We start from the raw sequence: 17,894 nt of genomic DNA, 5'->3' as shown, positions 1-17,894 counted from the left end.
TTTAGCCCTTATTAAATAATCATCTCCCGCACTGGAAGAAAAACACTCCTATCCTCATTCACTATTCCTCGAAGGCAGTTTACTGGTATTGCTGGCATCAAATCAGCCTTCTCCCTGAGTGCAGTAATCTCAGGACTATTTTGGATAGTCTTTGGACAGTCTGGGGTTACAGTCTGGGCACCCCCCCCCCCCCCCACCCCACCCCACCCCCACCCCACACAGGCACAACTCTCCGCGACCTTTGGATTAAGCCCTTTGCAGCAGGCACACGCGCACGCGTCGGCCCCCTGTGAGAGGCGTAATCAGAGATTAGCGGAGGCGCTCAGGAGATCGCCCGGGGGTTTCTCGGGCGTCTTTAGGGCGACGGGAGCCGCTGCTTAGACAGAGCCGGGAGAGGCGTGGCCATCTGGAATAAGCTCCGAAGCTCCGGGCCCAGATGGTGTTTTCAGGGGCTCAGGGTGCTCACTCGTCCTGGCTTTTCCGGATGATAACAGGCTAAATTTGTGGGCGACTATGGGGGGCCTAAAATAGGAGGGGGGGGGGAACTAGATGTAAAACTTGGGATCGCGTATGAAAAAGGGCTGTAATTCCTATACGGTTCACCCAATGTTGATGTAAAAACCACTCACATTAAAGCTAAGCCTGCACTTTATCTGTATCTGTTTGCTGGAGTATAGAGTGAACACAACAAAAACATGTGCCACTGTCCAAACACTTACGGACGACACTGTCTGTTTCAACATTGCCTTGTAAAACTAATGTAGTCATGAATTTATGTTGTCTATGAGCTGAAAGCATGCAACAGTTTTTCAGATTCATTTTTCTGTGAAGTGACCTAGAAGCTTTCAGAAACACACTTTTTTTTACAGAAATAGAGAATAATTTTGATATATAAAACAAAAGAGAAATTTACATGGTTAGCAGATGGGAGGGGCTGATAATCAGCCTCCAGTGCTTTGACGCAAAGGCAAAGATTGTGTCATGATTGGAGAGACAGTGTGGAATTGAAAGCACAGCACAATTACCTTGATTTTACCTGTTTTTTTGTTTTTGCTTTAACTCTCCTATTATGTTTGGGGTCAATTTGACCCCATTGAGTATTTGAAATCTCTTAAAAATCAGTTACCTTGTTAATATTTATTCTTCTAATTCTATCGTTTTTTATAATTTTCTAATTTGGTGGGATTAAATGGTAAACATGCAATATATTAATACCATTTACCTTCCCTATGGAAGTTACCAACTTTTCATAAAATGTAATTAGATGTAAAATATAGATGGAAGAGTTATTTGCTTCTTCAAGTAGCCTGTAGTGGATCCCTTTTCTGTGGAGAACGGCCAGCGTTCAATCCAGCGAAATGGCAAAGTTAATGAATGTAAAAACGTTCTCGCAGGTTGGTTTGTACTCCGCGCGCGTGGTGACATTTAGCCTCGTCGTTCCTCGACGTCCCCGCAGTGGCTCGGTGAGGACAGAAAGGTCAAAGCGCGACAGTTACAGACAGGCCGCAGACACGGAGAGGCGCTGGGATCAGCGTGGTAGGTAATGGGCTTGGTAATGAACTCCCACAATCCCTCAGCCGAGGTCACGGGAGAGAGACGGAGAGTCGGAGACGGAAGCAGACTGGAATGATTTTTGGATCCTTCCCAAAACTTGGGAAGTCTTGCCACACTCCAACCCCCAAAACAGGTGTGGTTCAGAACACAGTTTCACACCTTTACACTGGAATCTAAAGGTACACATTTTCCTTGACCGATTCCTAAATCGCCACACTCTTTAAAGGGATCTAACTGAAGTTCCTCAAGAAAATATAGCTAGGGAAAATGCATGCCTAGATTAAATAAAATAAAGTAAAAGAATAAAATAATAAAATAAAAGAAACTTTAGATTTTGTTTGTGTTTGTTTGGTAAATCTAACTAAACATGGCCAAGCGGGTTTATTTATTTGTTTCTTCTTTTTGTTAGTTTACTACAACACCACAGCTAATTTCTTAATTTTGGATTGCACATTTCATGCTTTTCTTGCAGTGTGTGTGCAGTCACTGTTGAGTATTTCAGTGCCCGTTAGACATGGCTTTCTTTTACATCAGTCCTATTCAGAACAGTGCTTATACATATTCAGATGCGGCACTCATACCATTCCCAGCAAAGCTAATGTGTCAGAGCAGAAGGACTCTGAGCATTTCATGTCTTACCGCTGGGGTTAAAACAACATTTGGTTTGTTCTACTACACAGCTGGTGTTGTAATTAGTAAGATCACTATTCATTATTCAATAATCTATCTGTCCAACTCTCATGCAGTGACAACTCAATAAATTCTATTTTATTTGGAACACAGACAGAACTGGTAATTTTGACATGGGGTAAATGGGGTAAATGGTGGTAAATTATGGTAAATGGTGTAAAATTATGGTAAATGAGGGTAAATGGTGGTAAATGGGGCAAATTATGGTAAATGATGGTAAATGGCGGTAAATGGCAGTAAATGGGGTAAGTGGGGGGTAAATGATGATGAATAGGGGTAAATGGTGGTGCATGGTGGTACATGGGGTAAATGGGGTTAAATAGTGGTAAATGATGGTAAATGGTGGTAAATGGTGGTAAATGATGGTAAATGATGGTAAATGATGGTAAATTGGGGTAAATGGTGGTAAATATGGTAAATTATGGTAAATTGTGGTAAATGGTGGTAAATTATGGTAAATGGTGTAAAACAATGGTAAATAGGGGTAAATTATGGTAAATGGTGGTAAATGGAGTAAATGGTGGTAAATGGAGTAAATGGGGGTATTTATTGTTTGTTTTCAATTTATATTTTTCAAATGTAATAAATGATACTTCTAAAACAGCTCAATTTCTAAAAAATCTCTTTTCAAACCAATATACTTTAACAAACTAGAAGTACGTATTACAACAATTCCCAATTTTGGTCATTTAGGAATGTGGGTTTGAAGCTAGCATGAATAAAAAAAAAACTGCTTCTTACAACCATGGAAGTTAAACCATTTTACCAAGAATATTATGACTGCAAATCAAAAAATGGACAAGGTGAGAATTGTCCATTTTGTATCTCAACATTTCATTTTGGATCAAATATTTCTTTAGTTTCGTAAACAGTTATCAATTTTCTGTGAGCTCAAAGGGAAATATGGGTCTGAACAATAGTGATCACATTCTTACAACTCATTAGTCAGATTGAGGGTCTCCAGTCACCCCTATAGCGGATGCATAGTCCACGTGACATTGTAGTCAGAGTAAACATTGTTATTTGTTGTAACGCAACCTTGGAATCAATTGCCAAGTTCACGCTGATGAATATTTATAGGAGGTTCGTTTGAGTTGTCAGAGTGAAGGACAGAATGAGAGAGGGAAAGAGAGAGGGTGAAGGAGAGAGAAGGAGAGAGAGAGAGAGAGAGAGAGAGAGAGAGAGAGAGAGAGCAGGTGCGTTGTGATGTCTGTCAACGGAGCTGTCCGTCGTCGCGGTTCTGAAACAAGCCAATAGGTGTTATACTCAGTTAGAACCTCAGAAAGTCTACGTTGGCGTGACAGTAAAGTGGAAACAACAATGTTTCACTGTGTGAAATAACCAAAGAAATACCATGATGGGCCAACGAAACGAAGGATTACATTTGTTTTTCCAAAACTGGATTATTTAACATCAAATTACGAGGGATTGTCTTTTGCGCGTCAATTTGCGCGGAAAGGTCCAAGGACAACGGTTTTCAAAGCTCAACACACAGCTGCGAATTCGGGTAGAGTATTATGTTGACTTGGGTGGATTTCTTCTGAGGATGGGGAGATGCCTGTTGCTGCAGCCAGTCTAGAGACTATACCTTACATAGCCTGTCGATTTTGTAAATACTTAGGCTATCCCAGGCTGAAAGAAAGTATGATAAAGATTTGACAGGCATATATCATGCATTTTCCTTTCAGGTAAACTTGGAAGTACAAATATTTCAAGAAATGTTTGATGATTACCTTTTTTTTTTGGTTTAGTGTAGTCTACACTAACACAGCGTTGTTACACGTCAAATAAATACATTCACATACAAAATAGCAATCTATATCATTGCTTTTATTATTCCCGGTATATTTTATTAAATTAGTATGGTTTGAATTGTAGTAGCCTAGTCTATATGTACGGTGTCGTCAATAGCTAAAATATATACAACCTATTGAAAAATATATATTTTTTAAATTAAAAAAAACAATCGCCAAAAAATAAGCAGGCAAACCTTTTTCGAACGAATCGAGTTCAACTAAGATCGGTTCCATCATGGAATTAAAAGTTTAATGAATCACTTCATTGGACGATAATATGAACATTTCAGGTGCCCAACGCGGATTTTTGGGCGTGTCAGTTAACGGTTCATCTAGGCAACACATGACCCACTCGATTGATTTCTCTTTTAAAACAATTAATCAACTATAAACTATATACATATATGTATATATGTATATGTATACACATACATATATATATATATATGGTCATTACTGGGTTGAACATAAGAATAATGCTTTGTATGTTTCTTTGGCAAGGACAAAGTGTTCAGCTGAATGAAACATATCGTTTATATAAAGGTTACATGCCACAAATTGTTTTTCTCTAACATCTTAAGATCGTCATGGTTACCACAATAATAGGCTTTAGCCTAATTGTGTCCACTGAGAATCCAGCCTGAGTCTGGTGTTCCATCGTAACAGGTTGAATGGCGACATGCAGTTTTTCACTCAAATTGAAATCCATGAGTAAATTATTACACAGATAGATTTCGTGAAAAGGCTGATTCAACCAAAAGCATAAACATCTGATTTCATAAATATCAAACTTAATATAAACACTTAATATAAATATAAAATTCACTTAAATAAACATGTACAATAAGTAGTTACAACTAACACAAATGTATGAACATGATATGACACAGTAATTATTTATTTTCCATAACTTCATGGAATGTTGAAAGGGCATAAAACATATCAGTATATATACTGAATTTAGACTCATCAAAAGCCAAAGAGCATGACACTTAGTTATTATTGTAACCCTGTGAATTTGCTGTAAACTGCTCGATTGTCGAAAACACAAGAGTGAAAAAGAAATATCTTTATAGCGCATAATTAGTCATACAAAATAGAGAATATATACATTTTGTTGGACAGTTGGACAGTGACCTCTACACTCTGTATCGGACAGAATTAAGTCTGGGGTATTTTAAAACGAAGGTGATCTCTCAGACATGCAAGGCTGAAGATCAGGATATATTTTTAGGTGATACTCTCAGTTGGTGGCTTTGTCAGTTTGGAAATATATATATATATATATATATATTTTAAACTGAAGCCACTGTAATCTCATCATATCATGGCATAGCTGAGTTCATCAGGCTTTCTGAGGTTCACATTTGATAGATGATTACAGGAACTGTAAAAACTATAACCTGAGAGAGGGGACTATTGGACACAGAATATATCACAGAATGACATGCAAGCTGCAAGCTGTTTTAACAACACCTTCCGACTCATCGTGGTGCACCAGATTCTTACCTCTCGAGAAACCAAAAGGACATCACGTTGACTTAACACCCCATATTCTGTGGTCATATCTGGCCCTGTAAAAAGCAAAATACAATTTTTCACTGAATCACATGAATTTTAAATCCCACTATGATTCGTGGACAACAAGTTTGCATAATCCTGCTTGTGCACCGTGCACACAATATCAGGACTCTGGTTTAAATACATAACAGACAGGTATTAGTTGTCTGACATTCCCAAATAGCAGAAAATATTCCCACTCATGGGAAGCACAGGGGAAAGGCCCCAAAGTGTTCATCTTATTTGTTTGTTGTGTGCATATATTTCCACAATCCCAGGGTTTATCATTTTATTTCTGTATCCTTGTATCTACAATGAAAGGTGCTATATAAATAAAGCGTATTATTATTATTATTATTATTATTATTATTATTATTAACGATAATGGGCACCGCCGTTGCTATGAGACAAACCTGCGCTGACATCACTCCTCCCGTTAGCAGCAGATCCTCAGCCCCTGGATGTGACAGGCCGCAGGATCGAGGATGGCCAAGATCTGCACCGAGCAGTCCTACTCCGCCCAGCACCGGCTGTCCGCCCGGCCGCCCGAGGACGAGGAGGAGCGGCTGGAGAATGGCAGCAGCAGGTCTCCGTGACGCCCCCACACTCCTCACCAGCCTGGCACAGTCACGCTCACCTCACTTTCACATCCCAGAGCCATTTTAATACAAGGTTTTCGGTCAAAACATTTTTTTTTTTTTTTTTTAAAGATATTTTTTTGGCCTTTTTCAGCTTTATTGGACAGTATAGTATAGAGAGACAGTAAGAATGGGGGCGAGAGAGAGGGGAAGACATGCAACAAATGTCGGACGGTCGGATTCGAACCGCCGACGTCGCGGCTCGCAATGAGCATGCGGTCAGTGCTCTACAGGCTGCGCCACCGAGACGCCCATTTATTTATTTTTTTAGAATTTTTTATTTCTTTTTTTTTCTTTTATCTCCCTATTTGGTAGCCAATTGTACCCTATCTAATCCAATTAGTGTTAGCTGGGGGATACACCGCTTATGACCCCGTCCCTTCGGTAGCCCAGTGGGAGAACAACACGCCTTTTTTAAGCCGTCTCGTCTCCCACAGCCTGAGACCGTGATTCTGGGGTGTATGCGCTGTGGGCGACTGTAACAAACCGATGCCTGCATCAAGGTCCGTTTACTGTGGCTGTGCGCCAAGGCGGCCCTAGAAAATATTTATCCTTAACAAAAGATGTTTCATGAATATGAATACAAGATTTTCTTTTTCAGTTACATACTTGCTAGTCGTGACATCCTCAATGACTGCAGCATGGTTGAATTGGACATTTTCTGAGAGCCCCACTGTAGCATGCTAATAGCTCATCCAAATGTGGTGGGCAGAACACACTCAGCCTGCTTCAGAGACTCTCAAACACAAGTGTACATCTTGTATTCTCATGAGGAACCTCTGGTAAGCAGAAGGTTTGTCCTCAGTATGAGCTGTGAGCTCTTTCACACCCATGGTGAGATGGTTAACGATGGCCAAGCTGACCACCCATATAGGAGGCACCATACTAACATGTTTATTTGGGCCCCGTGGGGGATGAGGGGTGTAGATCCCAGACTGTCGTGAGGGGGTGATAGATTGGGATCATGGCTGGGGGGGGGGGCAATGTTGTGACCCCCTCCACATGTGTGGGCCCACAGCTATGTCCTGTGAGCGATTCTCAACGGGCCACGTGATAAACACTAAACCCACACCATGTGATAAACACTAAACCCACACCATGTGATAAACACTAAACCCACGCCATGTGATAAACACTAAACCCACACCATGTGATAAACACTAAACCCACGCCATGTGATAAACACTAAACCCACACCATGTGATAAACACTAAACCCACGCCATGTGATAAACACTAAACCCACACCATGTGATAAACACTAAACCCACGCCATGTGATAAACACTAAACCCACGCCATGTGATAAACACTAAACCCACACCATGTGATAAACACTAAACCCACACCATGTGATAAACACTAAACCCACACCATGTGATAAACACTAAACCCACACCATGTGATAAACACTAAACCCACACCATGTGATAAACACTAAACCCACGCCATGTGATAAACACTAAACCCATGCCATGTGATAAACACTAAACCCACGCCATGTGATAAACACTAAACCCATGCCATGTGATAAACACTAAACCCATGCCATGTGATAAACACTAAACCCATGCCATGTGATAAACACTAAACCCATGCCATGTGATAAACGCTAAACCCATGCCATGTGATAAACACTAAACCCATGCCATGTGATAAACACTAAACCCACGCCACGTGATAAACACTAAACCCACACCATGTGATAAATGGCTAATAATGCTTTGCGCATAAGTGCGCATTATTAGCGCACTTAGCCCTGGTTATGGGTATGCACTTTGTTGTACATCTGGATAAGAGCGTCTGCCAAATGCCAATAATGTAATGTAATGTAAATGCTAAACAAATGCCACGTGATAAATGCTACACCCATGCCATGTGATGAACCCTAAACCCATGCCATGTGATAAACCCTAAACCCATGCTAGCTCAAGCCATCTGCATTCACAGGCTTAATCCATCTGACAGCATGCCGGCAGAAACACTGTCACCGTTTGATCCCCGATTGATTTTGATACGACTAGCTGTTCAGCAGGTATTTTGATTGGTAATATTCAAAAAACATATACTTGCCAAATGCTCTGTTCAAAAACAAAAAAGGTAGAGGTAGTAATCTGGAAAGTACTGGAAGTACTCAAAATGACGGAAAATGTATATGAAAAAATAATACTGACACAGCTTGACAACCGTGTCCTGTACTGAATTGTGTTTTTTGCGTATGTACAAGGCACTGACATTAAACCAGTCATGCGCATACACTCTCTCACTCTCTCACTCTCACTCCCTCCCACCCACCCACCCACCCCCTCCCTCCCTCTCTCTCTCTCAGGCCGCACTCCCTCTGTGACGACACGTCCTCTGAGCTGCAGGGGGTGGTTTCTGCGGCCGCCAGCGCCCAGCGCGAGTCCCGCAGCTCCTTCACGGGAGCAGGAGCCATGGCCAGGTGAGCACAACCCCCCCCAACCAGGGCCGCACGCAGACTTACAGTTCTGAGGTCAGTGGGGACACCCCTGGGAGAAACCCCTCCCAGTGGTGACACCCCTGCATCGATCTGGCGCACTCTCAAGTGAAAATGGAAAGATTTGCTTAGATTAAAAAACATTTTTTAAATTACTGACGTCATGACCTCTGTGTCCTCAATGGTAGTCAGGGGCCTGTCCCCAACCCATTGCGCTCACAAACCCTCACCGTTCCTGTATTTCTGCGAGCGAAGCATCGTCACTGAAATAGAAGTGCATTACCAAGGAGCGATGACTGGATTCATCCACGTTTTATAAAGACGCACAGCAGATAAAGGGTGATTTAAGAGAGGCACTGTGCTACGTGGCGCTGTTTTACCCTGCTCTCCGCGTCTCCTCTCTCCCAGGCTCTCCAGCTTCATCCTCATGCTGAGGAACTGGGCCTCTCACCGGCTGCACCAGGAGGCGGAGCGGCCCGACTCCTTCCTGGAGCGGTTCCGGGGCGCGGAGCTCAAGGACCTCTCCAGCCGGGACAGCAACGCGCAGTCCTCCCCGGGCCACCCCAACCAGCCGCGCCGGAGGAAGTAAGTCCCCGCGGACCCCGAAAGGGCCCGCTGCGGAACGGGCGCTGGACAGCCACAGCCCCCCCCCCCCCCCCCAACTGAAAACGCCCAAAATAACGTTCACAAATTCACACGTACTGGGAATTATGAAACGCCAGATTCAATTTGTCAGCAGCAAATGGTGCAATTATGACTATTTCACTTGACTTTATGCATTTCTTTACACCCCCCCCCCCCCCCCCCCCCCAGTCATTGGCCACTGGCTACTCTCAATGTGAACAACTGTAACAACACAGATGAGTAAGTTACCAGCAGTAGATGTACCGTAGCTTTTATAGACACTCTAGTCCCTTTCTCAGACCGTTTTCATCTTTCCTGTTTTTATTACTACATTCCCTTTGTTTTAAACGCTTTGATAATGTGGAATTAAATACAGAAAGTGAAGAAACACCCTGCTCAGGACTATTACAGATAAAAAGAGCAATATGATATTTGGCAGTGATTGTCATCAATTTCTCCACTCACTGAGCACTTTATTAGGTAGACCTGTACAACACCTTGTTAATGGACATATTAAATCAGCCAACTGCTGATCTCCTAGGATTTTCACAGACAACAGTCGCGAGAGTTTGTGAAGAATGGTGTGAAAAACAAAGTAGTTCTGTGGGCAAAAATGCGTTGTTAATGAGAGAGGTCAGAGGAGAATGGCCAGACTGGTCAAAGCTGACAGGAAGGTGACAGTAACACAAATAACCACACATTACAACAGTGGTATGCAGAAGAGCATCTCTGAACACACGTCAAACATTGAAGTGGATGGGCTACAGCAGCAGAAGGCCAATAGATGAATAGTTGAATAAATACCTAATAAAGTGCTCACTGAGTGTACATGCTATTGTATTTATTGTAAAACCACAAACGTAACACTGAAAATAAAACCTTGAATACATGAAACAATTACACTTTGCAATTTTCGCAAAGCTTTCTTTGAGAAAAATGATCCATGCAAGCTGTTGCATCTAAAATTCAATGTTGGAGCAAGTCATTTACCATTTACTATTAAGTAGCAGCATGAATGGATAAAATAGGAATACCACTATTTTATCCATTCATGCTGCTACTTAATGCATGTAATGCTTCTAGTTTTTCTTGCATATCTAATTTTAAACATTGGTAAGGCTTTGTCAATCCCTCAAGCCAACAGCTGAGGGATAAGGGTTCAAACCACAAAGCTGTTGATTGCTGTTGCTTTCGAGGACAGAATCAATATATGCAATGTGTGAGCACACCACTTAAAAACTGGATAATGAGAAGGCTGCCATACTGTTCTGCCCCCTGGTGGCCGAAACCTGTACTGTTATAAAGGCAAACTGATTGGAGTGAAGCAAACTTCTATAAGAAATATATATTTAACATCAAATAAGAAATATCTCACCATTCATTAAAGCTCTGTTTTGATTTGGCACAATCCCTCAGAATCCATTACTTCCTGAATCCTTCACAGCTTCCTCTAGACTAGAGGTTTGCGGTCGTTATCCGGATAGCACCTTTGCTAGAGTTACTCATAGGACTCATCTCTTAGTCCGACCTTAGAGACCAACCCTAGAGAGACTAACCCTAGTACACCCGACAGCCCCTTAGAATTAGTTCACCTTTCATCACTGTCCAGCTGAACAATATGAAAACACTATGTTCAGCAAAAAAGGTGACAAGAAAGAACAGAAAAAAGAAGAAAAAGATGAGAAAAAAGATGAGAAGGGTGAGAAAAAAGATGACAAGAAAGAAGAAAAGAAGGACAATAAAAAGGACGACAAGAAGGATGATAAAAAAGATGACAAAAAGAAGGAGGAGCCACCGTAAGTACCGTGTCATAGCCGGTCAGTGGTAGACTAGCGCTCAAAGGCACTCTAGACGGGACAGATTAATGTCTCAGAACCTATTTACATTACATTCCATTATTGGCATTTGGCAAGACAGGATACAGTTGATTAGACTAAGCAGGAGACAATCCTCCCCTGGAGCAATGCAGGGTTAAGGGCCTTGCTCAAGGGCCCAACAGCTGTGTGGATCTTATTGTGGCTACACTGGGATTCGAACCACCGACCTTATGTGTCCCAGTCATTTACCGTAACCCCTACGCTACAGGCCGCCCCTTTACCCTCACACAAGCCTATGTTACGGTCTGTAATGAATACTATGCATTAACATTTGAAGGACACTGAAAATCGGAAAGATCTTACAAAAGTATTGGTCGAAGGAGTGATTTCACAAGAGCAGCTGAGACGCTAATGTAATGTAATGTGATGAATCACAGGTCCACTATTTTTCAGAAAAGAAGTGTGGATCATGGACCCGGCGACAGACCTGTACTACAGATGGCTGACAGTCATAGCTGCTCCCGCATTTTATAACCTGATGATGCTCGTGACCAGGTGTGTATACCTGTGCCACAGTATTGGCCTTGAACAGCTAAAAAATAAAATGGCTGGTGCAGTCCCTGTGCATAACGCAGGATATTTTTAGGTATGTAAAAAAGTTTCTGACAGCTTTCCAGAGTCTGATATATTCCCGCTTTCCAATAGGGTGTACAGCGGTTTGTGTCTCAAGCTGGAAAACACACTCTAAGTAACTCAGAAGCAGCTGTACAGTGGAAGACTCATTTTCTAGCGCTCATACACAATAATAATGGGGGCGACATGGCTCAGGCAGTAAGAGCAGTCGTCTGGCAGTCGGAGGGTTGCCGGTTCGATCCCCCGCCCAGGCTGTGTCGAAGTGTCCCTGAGCAAGACACCTAACCCCCAAATGCTCCTGACGAGCTGGTCAGGGCCTTGCATGGCAGCCAATCGCCGTCGGTGTGTCGGTGTGTGAGTGTGTGTATGAATGGGTGAATGGAGAAGCATCAATTGCACAGCGCTTTGGATAAAGGCGCTATATAAATGCCTGCCATTTACCATTTAATAAACATAAATACCATTTTTATACAGTATATTGACAGCAGTTCTTTCTTTGAGCACTGAACCACATTGGGTGTGATTTGAGCCATGTTTGTCCTGATGATTCATGTCATTCTGATCAACTCCTAGGGTGTGCTTTAGTCAGCTTCAAAATGGTGATTCATATAATTCTGATCAACCGCTTCAGGGCCTGCTTTAACGAACTTCAGGAGAACTTCACCAAGCTATGGCTGACACTGGACTATTCCTCAGACCTGATCTACATCATTGACACTTTTGTAAGGTCACGGACAGGTGAGGCACCTGCTGTTATTAAGCGGCATTTTTAACATTTAATTTCTGTGTTTGTTTAGTGGATTAAAGTAAGCTAAGCAATCAGACATATAATGAGACCTATGTCTTTAAGTTGTTTTTTCTTGACTAGTTAGTTTTGTAATGTTAAATACTGTAATGCATTGCACATTGTACAACATATATGAGCAAGAACAATGCCCATGTGACACATAAGTAGACATACCTTTTGAATGTAAAAAAATAATTTGATTTAATATTTAAATTTTTCATTTAATGATTATAACATCTTCTTACAAGACAAATTAAACTGACAAGGCAAAAATCTAAACTTATGTTTTCTTCAATAGGATTCTTGGAACAAGGACTGCTTGTAAAAGACCCAAAGAAATTAAGAGAAAACTACATGAAAACCAATCAGTTCAAGACTGACATTTTCTCCATATTTCCAACTGATATTCTCATGTTAAAAGTGGGGTTCAACAACCCAGAGTTGAGGTTCAACCGCCTATTCAGAATCGGACGCCTCTTTGAGTTCTTTGACCGTACCGAGACCAGAACCAACTACCCCAACATCTTCCGGATCAGCAACCTCGTCCTGTACATCCTCGTCATCATCCATTGGAATGCCTGTATATTTTTTGCCATCTCGAAGACCATTGGCTTTGGCAGTGACTCCTGGGTGTACCCAAACATTAGCCACCCGGAGTTTGGTCGCCTGTCCCGCAAATACATTTACTGCCTATACTGGTCCACGCTCACCCTCACGACCATCGGAGAGACGCCTCCGCCGGTCAGGGACATCGAGTACTTGTTCGTCGTCTGCGACTTTCTCATCGGCGTGCTCATCTTCGCCACGATCGTCGGCAACGTCGGCGCCATGATCTCCAACATGAACGCGTCCCGCGCCGAGTTCCAGGCCAAGATCGACTCCATCAAGCAGTACATGCAGTTCCGGAAGGTCACCAAGGACCTGGAGGCCCGGGTCATCAAGTGGTTCGACTACCTCTGGACGAACAAGAAGACCTGCGACGAGAAGGAGGTGCTGAAGAACCTGCCGGACAAGCTGAAGGCCGAGATCGCCATCAACGTCCACCTGGAGACGCTGAAGAAGGTGCGCATCTTCCAGGACTGCGAGGCGGGCCTCCTGATCGAGCTGGTGCTCAAGCTGCAGCCGCAGGTCTTCAGCCCCGGCGACTACATCTGCAAGAAGGGCGACATCGGCCGGGAGATGTACATCATCAAGGAGGGGAAGCTGGCGGTGGTGGCGGACGACGGGGTCACGCAGTTCGTGGTGCTGAGCGACGGCGCATATTTCGGGGAGATCAGCATCCTGGGCATCAAAGGGAGCAAGGCCGGGAACCGACGAACGGCCAACATCCGGAGCGTGGGGTACTCGGACCTCTTCGCCCTCTCCAAGGACGACCTGATGGAGGCCCTGACCGAGTACCCCGAGGCCAAGAAGGCCCTGGAGGAGAAAGGCAAGGCCATCCTGATGAAGGACAACCTGATCGACGAGGCGGTGGCCAACTCCGGCGCCGACGCCAAAGACATGGAGGAGAAGGTGGTGCGGCTGGAGTCCCACCTGGAGGTCATCCAGACCAAGTTCGCCCGGCTGATGGCGGAGTACACGGCCAGCCAGTGCAAGATCAAGCAGAGGATCGCCAACATGGAGAACCGGGTGAAGACCCTCAGGAGCGAGGATCTCGCAGAGGTCGTCGAAGACAAAAAGGACAAGTAGTCCAGTTTTACACAGACCCGGAAATTATAATTCAACCTTTCTCCCTTCTTGTGCAACATATATGGACAAAGTAGTTTATATGCACAAGCATTTGCAAATTGTACATAACTTGACAGGGTCAGAATGTTCATCTCTAAATATGCAGTGCTAATGGCTACAATGCATTTCAAACTGTGAACTGTACATCAACGATTAGACCTAATATTCAATTACATTTAAGGCTTGGAAATGCTTTTTGTGGTCAGCAAGACTAACGTTTATCGGTATTTTATGGGTATTTGCAAGCCTCCGTCAAACAGAAAATAATTCCATCAAGCAACATCCTTGTAGCTTTAACTTAATTCCCAGTTCTGGTGTCCCAATCTTGTACTGAGACCAAGCATTTCACTCAAGGTAAATGCAAGTCTGTCCACATGAAAGCATAAATATGTGCAGAATGCAGTAATAATACATTATTTAAAAGGTAAAGATGATCAGAATAAACATTCTTAAAAACAGTATTATTTTCTTTTAACCAATGAAACCCTGCCATGTGGATCATGAATTATACAATAGCCACAATATAACCCAGTTCTATAATATGACACAAAAACATTTCTGCAGAATTTGATGGTAGTGTATGGATCAGTCTGAATGTTATACAGACATTCAACTCAGCGGAGATGGATTATATGAGGACTGATCTAATGGTAACTATACATGCATTTATTTAATTCTGTGTAATGTGATTTCATATATTGACATTTCAAGTATGCTAAGAGCTTTATGAGCAAAATAAACATCATGATGTACTTTGCCTGTTTTCCAATTATGATTTCATATATATACCAGAAGTATACCAGAACCCTATATTCTTAAATAATCTTAATTCTTAAAAATACTCCTGGCATTACCATGTAGACTGGAATGTGGACAACAAGCCACAAATCAGTGCTAGTGCCGGATTGTAAGTTCCACCACGGCTATTTCCTCTTAGCTGCTGTCATTATAAACTTTCATTTGTGTTCAAATCGTACGCCGCCTCAAACACAGCGGTAGAAAGCCTGTGCGCTAAACAGGGTTCAGTTATCAAAAGTGACAGGGCACTTCTCGTCACCAAGCACTCGACTCTCTGCACTTGACAACAAACAATGCTGCTGGGTGGGGCCAGACCTGTCCAACAACAGCAACCAGCCACTCTACAGAGCAATGAGGAGTAAACACCACACCGGAGAAATCCTCAACGCTTCACCGGAGAACCCCAAGGTGTTGGATTTACCCAGAGAAGGTCCGTGCGTCCCGTCCTAAGGGTGAGAGCCGACAGGCCCGGACCGGGGTGAAGATGGAGCGGTCGAAAGACTCGGAGAAGTCGCAGAGAATCATCAGCTTCCACTGGAGGGAGGAAGCCATGCTGAAGAGACGTCTGAGTTCACTGGAGTCCATGAAGCGGCAGGTGGAGCTGTCCTTCTGCCTGGACCAGAGGATCCTCTGCAGCCGCTTCCAGACCAAGCTGCGCAGGTCTGCGCAGGCCTGGGCCAGGGTGGCCCAGGACGACGAGGAGCTCATCTGGAGACTGGCGGACGAGAACTTCCCGTTCGACATCGTGCCCGCGAGTGACGCGGGGAGGAGCGTCAGTCAGCTCGCCGGGATCCCCGAGGGGCGTCACCGTTCGGGGAGTCCCGGGCAACGCGCGGCCACGGTACCTGGGGGGGACCGCTCAAGGTCGGTCTGTGGACCCCACCGGACCGTCCTCAGCAGGAACGCGCAGAGCAAACGGCCGCAGCAGGAGGGAGGCGTGCCGCCGCAAAGGACCAGGTCGCAATCCAGCCAACCGTCGTTTCGAAGGATAACCTTCCCCTCGTCTCAACGTCCCGCTTCTTCCGCCCTACCGCCCCAACAGAGAGCCGTTAAACCGCGACCGATAACCGCAGCGGCGGCCTTGCAGGAGACCCAAGGTCTCCCCGGTCAACCCCAACCGACGGCCGAGGAGTTCAGGGAAGGTGGCGAGGAGGCAGTCAAAGACAGCCGCCAAGCTCCTCCAGCCGCCAAGACCTTCTCGGAACAACCCATCAAACGCGTCCAAGATCTCGGTCAAAAACACAAGCCCCTGGACGTCCCCGCCGCTCCCATCCCCGTGAGGGAAGAGGCGGAGGAAGACCAGGGCGAGGAGAAGCCCTCCGGCGCGTCGAGGGAACCGGAGCTGTCGGTGAAGGTGAGTCGCTTCGTGGAGAAGGTGAAGAACATGAAGCACCAGGGCTGCATCATGACGGACTACTACTCCCACAAGCTCGGCGAGGGCCTGAGCAGCAGGACGGAGGTCCCGCCGGTCACGGAGGAGCCCGACGGCTGGAGCCTGGTAGGCAGCGAGAAGGCCAGCCGGAGCATCACCATGCAGGGCCTGGACGCCGCGCGGCCGGCCGAGGACCCGCCGGCCGAGCTGCTGGTCCTGGAGAGCTACGGCACGCTCCTCACCCGGGAGAACCGGGAGGAGAGGAACTGGGTGGACAACGACCCGTACGGCAGCGCGGACACGTCCACCTCGTGGCGGTGACCCGCGGCGGTGACCCGCGACCGCATCTGTGCCGGCGTGCCGGGGACAACCGGTGTAAGAGGGGGGGCAGTCGGGTTGGTAAATCTCAATATACACATCAAGTAGTAACGTAATACTGAACTTTATACACCCGTTCCTCAAAACACGGTTCTCGAGGGCTGAGAACTGGTGGTTTTCCACTATCCCGTCACCTGGGAGGAAACAAAACCAGGGCCAGATTTGAGGATTCCGGCTTTATATGAACTAGTATATTTTAACTGCAAATTTGGCCAAGTGCCACTATACTGTATACATAATGTATGCTACAACTAATGTATGCTTCATTAAATTTGTCTGATGTTATTTTTTTTTCTGCTTCTGGTTGACGCCAAGAAAAAAAAATCAATGATAAATTACAAACTTAAAACCTTCTTGGCCTGCATTTTTTACATTTTACAAAGATACTCCAAAAATGTAACATGCAGACAGATAATTGATCAGCATGCACTGAAAAATTGACCTAATCCTTGGAACTTTCCTTTCTAATAGAAAAATCTACCGCTTCACAGTGAGCCATGAATAAAATAAAATAAATTCTATGATGTACTGACATTGGCAATGTGATATATAACCCTTACCGTGCTGTGGTGTACACTGGTCGCCTTGTGATGAATGCAGATGTTGAAACCTCAGATGACGGGGTGGTTAATGGTCAGTCTCAGGCTGTAGGGAAGTGGACAGTCTATATAAACTATCCACTTAACATAAAAATCTCCACTTCCGTACTGCTGAAATCAATTGCTCAGAATGCAGGAGGCTTGTCTGAGCACCAGCAATTAATGCCATTTGGAGCAAGAACGCCTTAAAGTGGCCATACTCAAATACTGCATCAACAGCAACTTTCCTCTCATTTGACCAGCATCTACTGCGTATCAGCTGAAAAACTAGATTTAAGGTTAACAGGCACCATTTGCCATTCATTGCCACCATGATTGACCCCTTTCATATACTTTTTTTTCATTTTTATAGTTCAGAGTAATGCTTAATTTGTCCATAATTTAAATAGATTCAGAAGTTCATAATTACAGGGCAGCCCTTGGATAGTGGTACAATTGTATGTTCTTTTGGCTGTGCACTCCAT

At 44.3% G+C, this 17,894-nt stretch overlaps 1 protein-coding gene across 1 annotated transcript; it reads left to right on the top strand.

The window, feature by feature from the left end:
• Window positions 1-6,085: 6,085 nt before the first annotated feature.
• On the top strand, window positions 6,086-14,649 carry LOC133116712 (cyclic nucleotide-gated channel cone photoreceptor subunit alpha-like). Its single transcript, XM_061226595.1, has 8 exons — window positions 6,086-6,186; window positions 8,566-8,679; window positions 9,103-9,279; window positions 9,508-9,558; window positions 10,956-11,114; window positions 11,589-11,690; window positions 12,400-12,506; window positions 12,854-14,649. Exons 1-8 carry the CDS (start codon window positions 6,086-6,088, stop codon window positions 14,242-14,244), a joined length of 2,202 nt encoding a protein of 733 aa, XP_061082579.1. The 3' UTR covers window positions 14,245-14,649.
• The last annotated feature ends 3,245 nt before the right edge of the window (window positions 14,650-17,894 follow it).

The sequence above is a fragment of the Conger conger genome, chromosome 17 (genome assembly GCF_963514075.1).
Source record: "Conger conger chromosome 17, fConCon1.1, whole genome shotgun sequence".
Taxonomy (NCBI): domain Eukaryota; kingdom Metazoa; phylum Chordata; class Actinopteri; order Anguilliformes; family Congridae; genus Conger; species Conger conger.
Note: the sequence above shows the minus strand (reverse complement) of the source record. Positions and strands in the feature narration are given on the sequence as shown.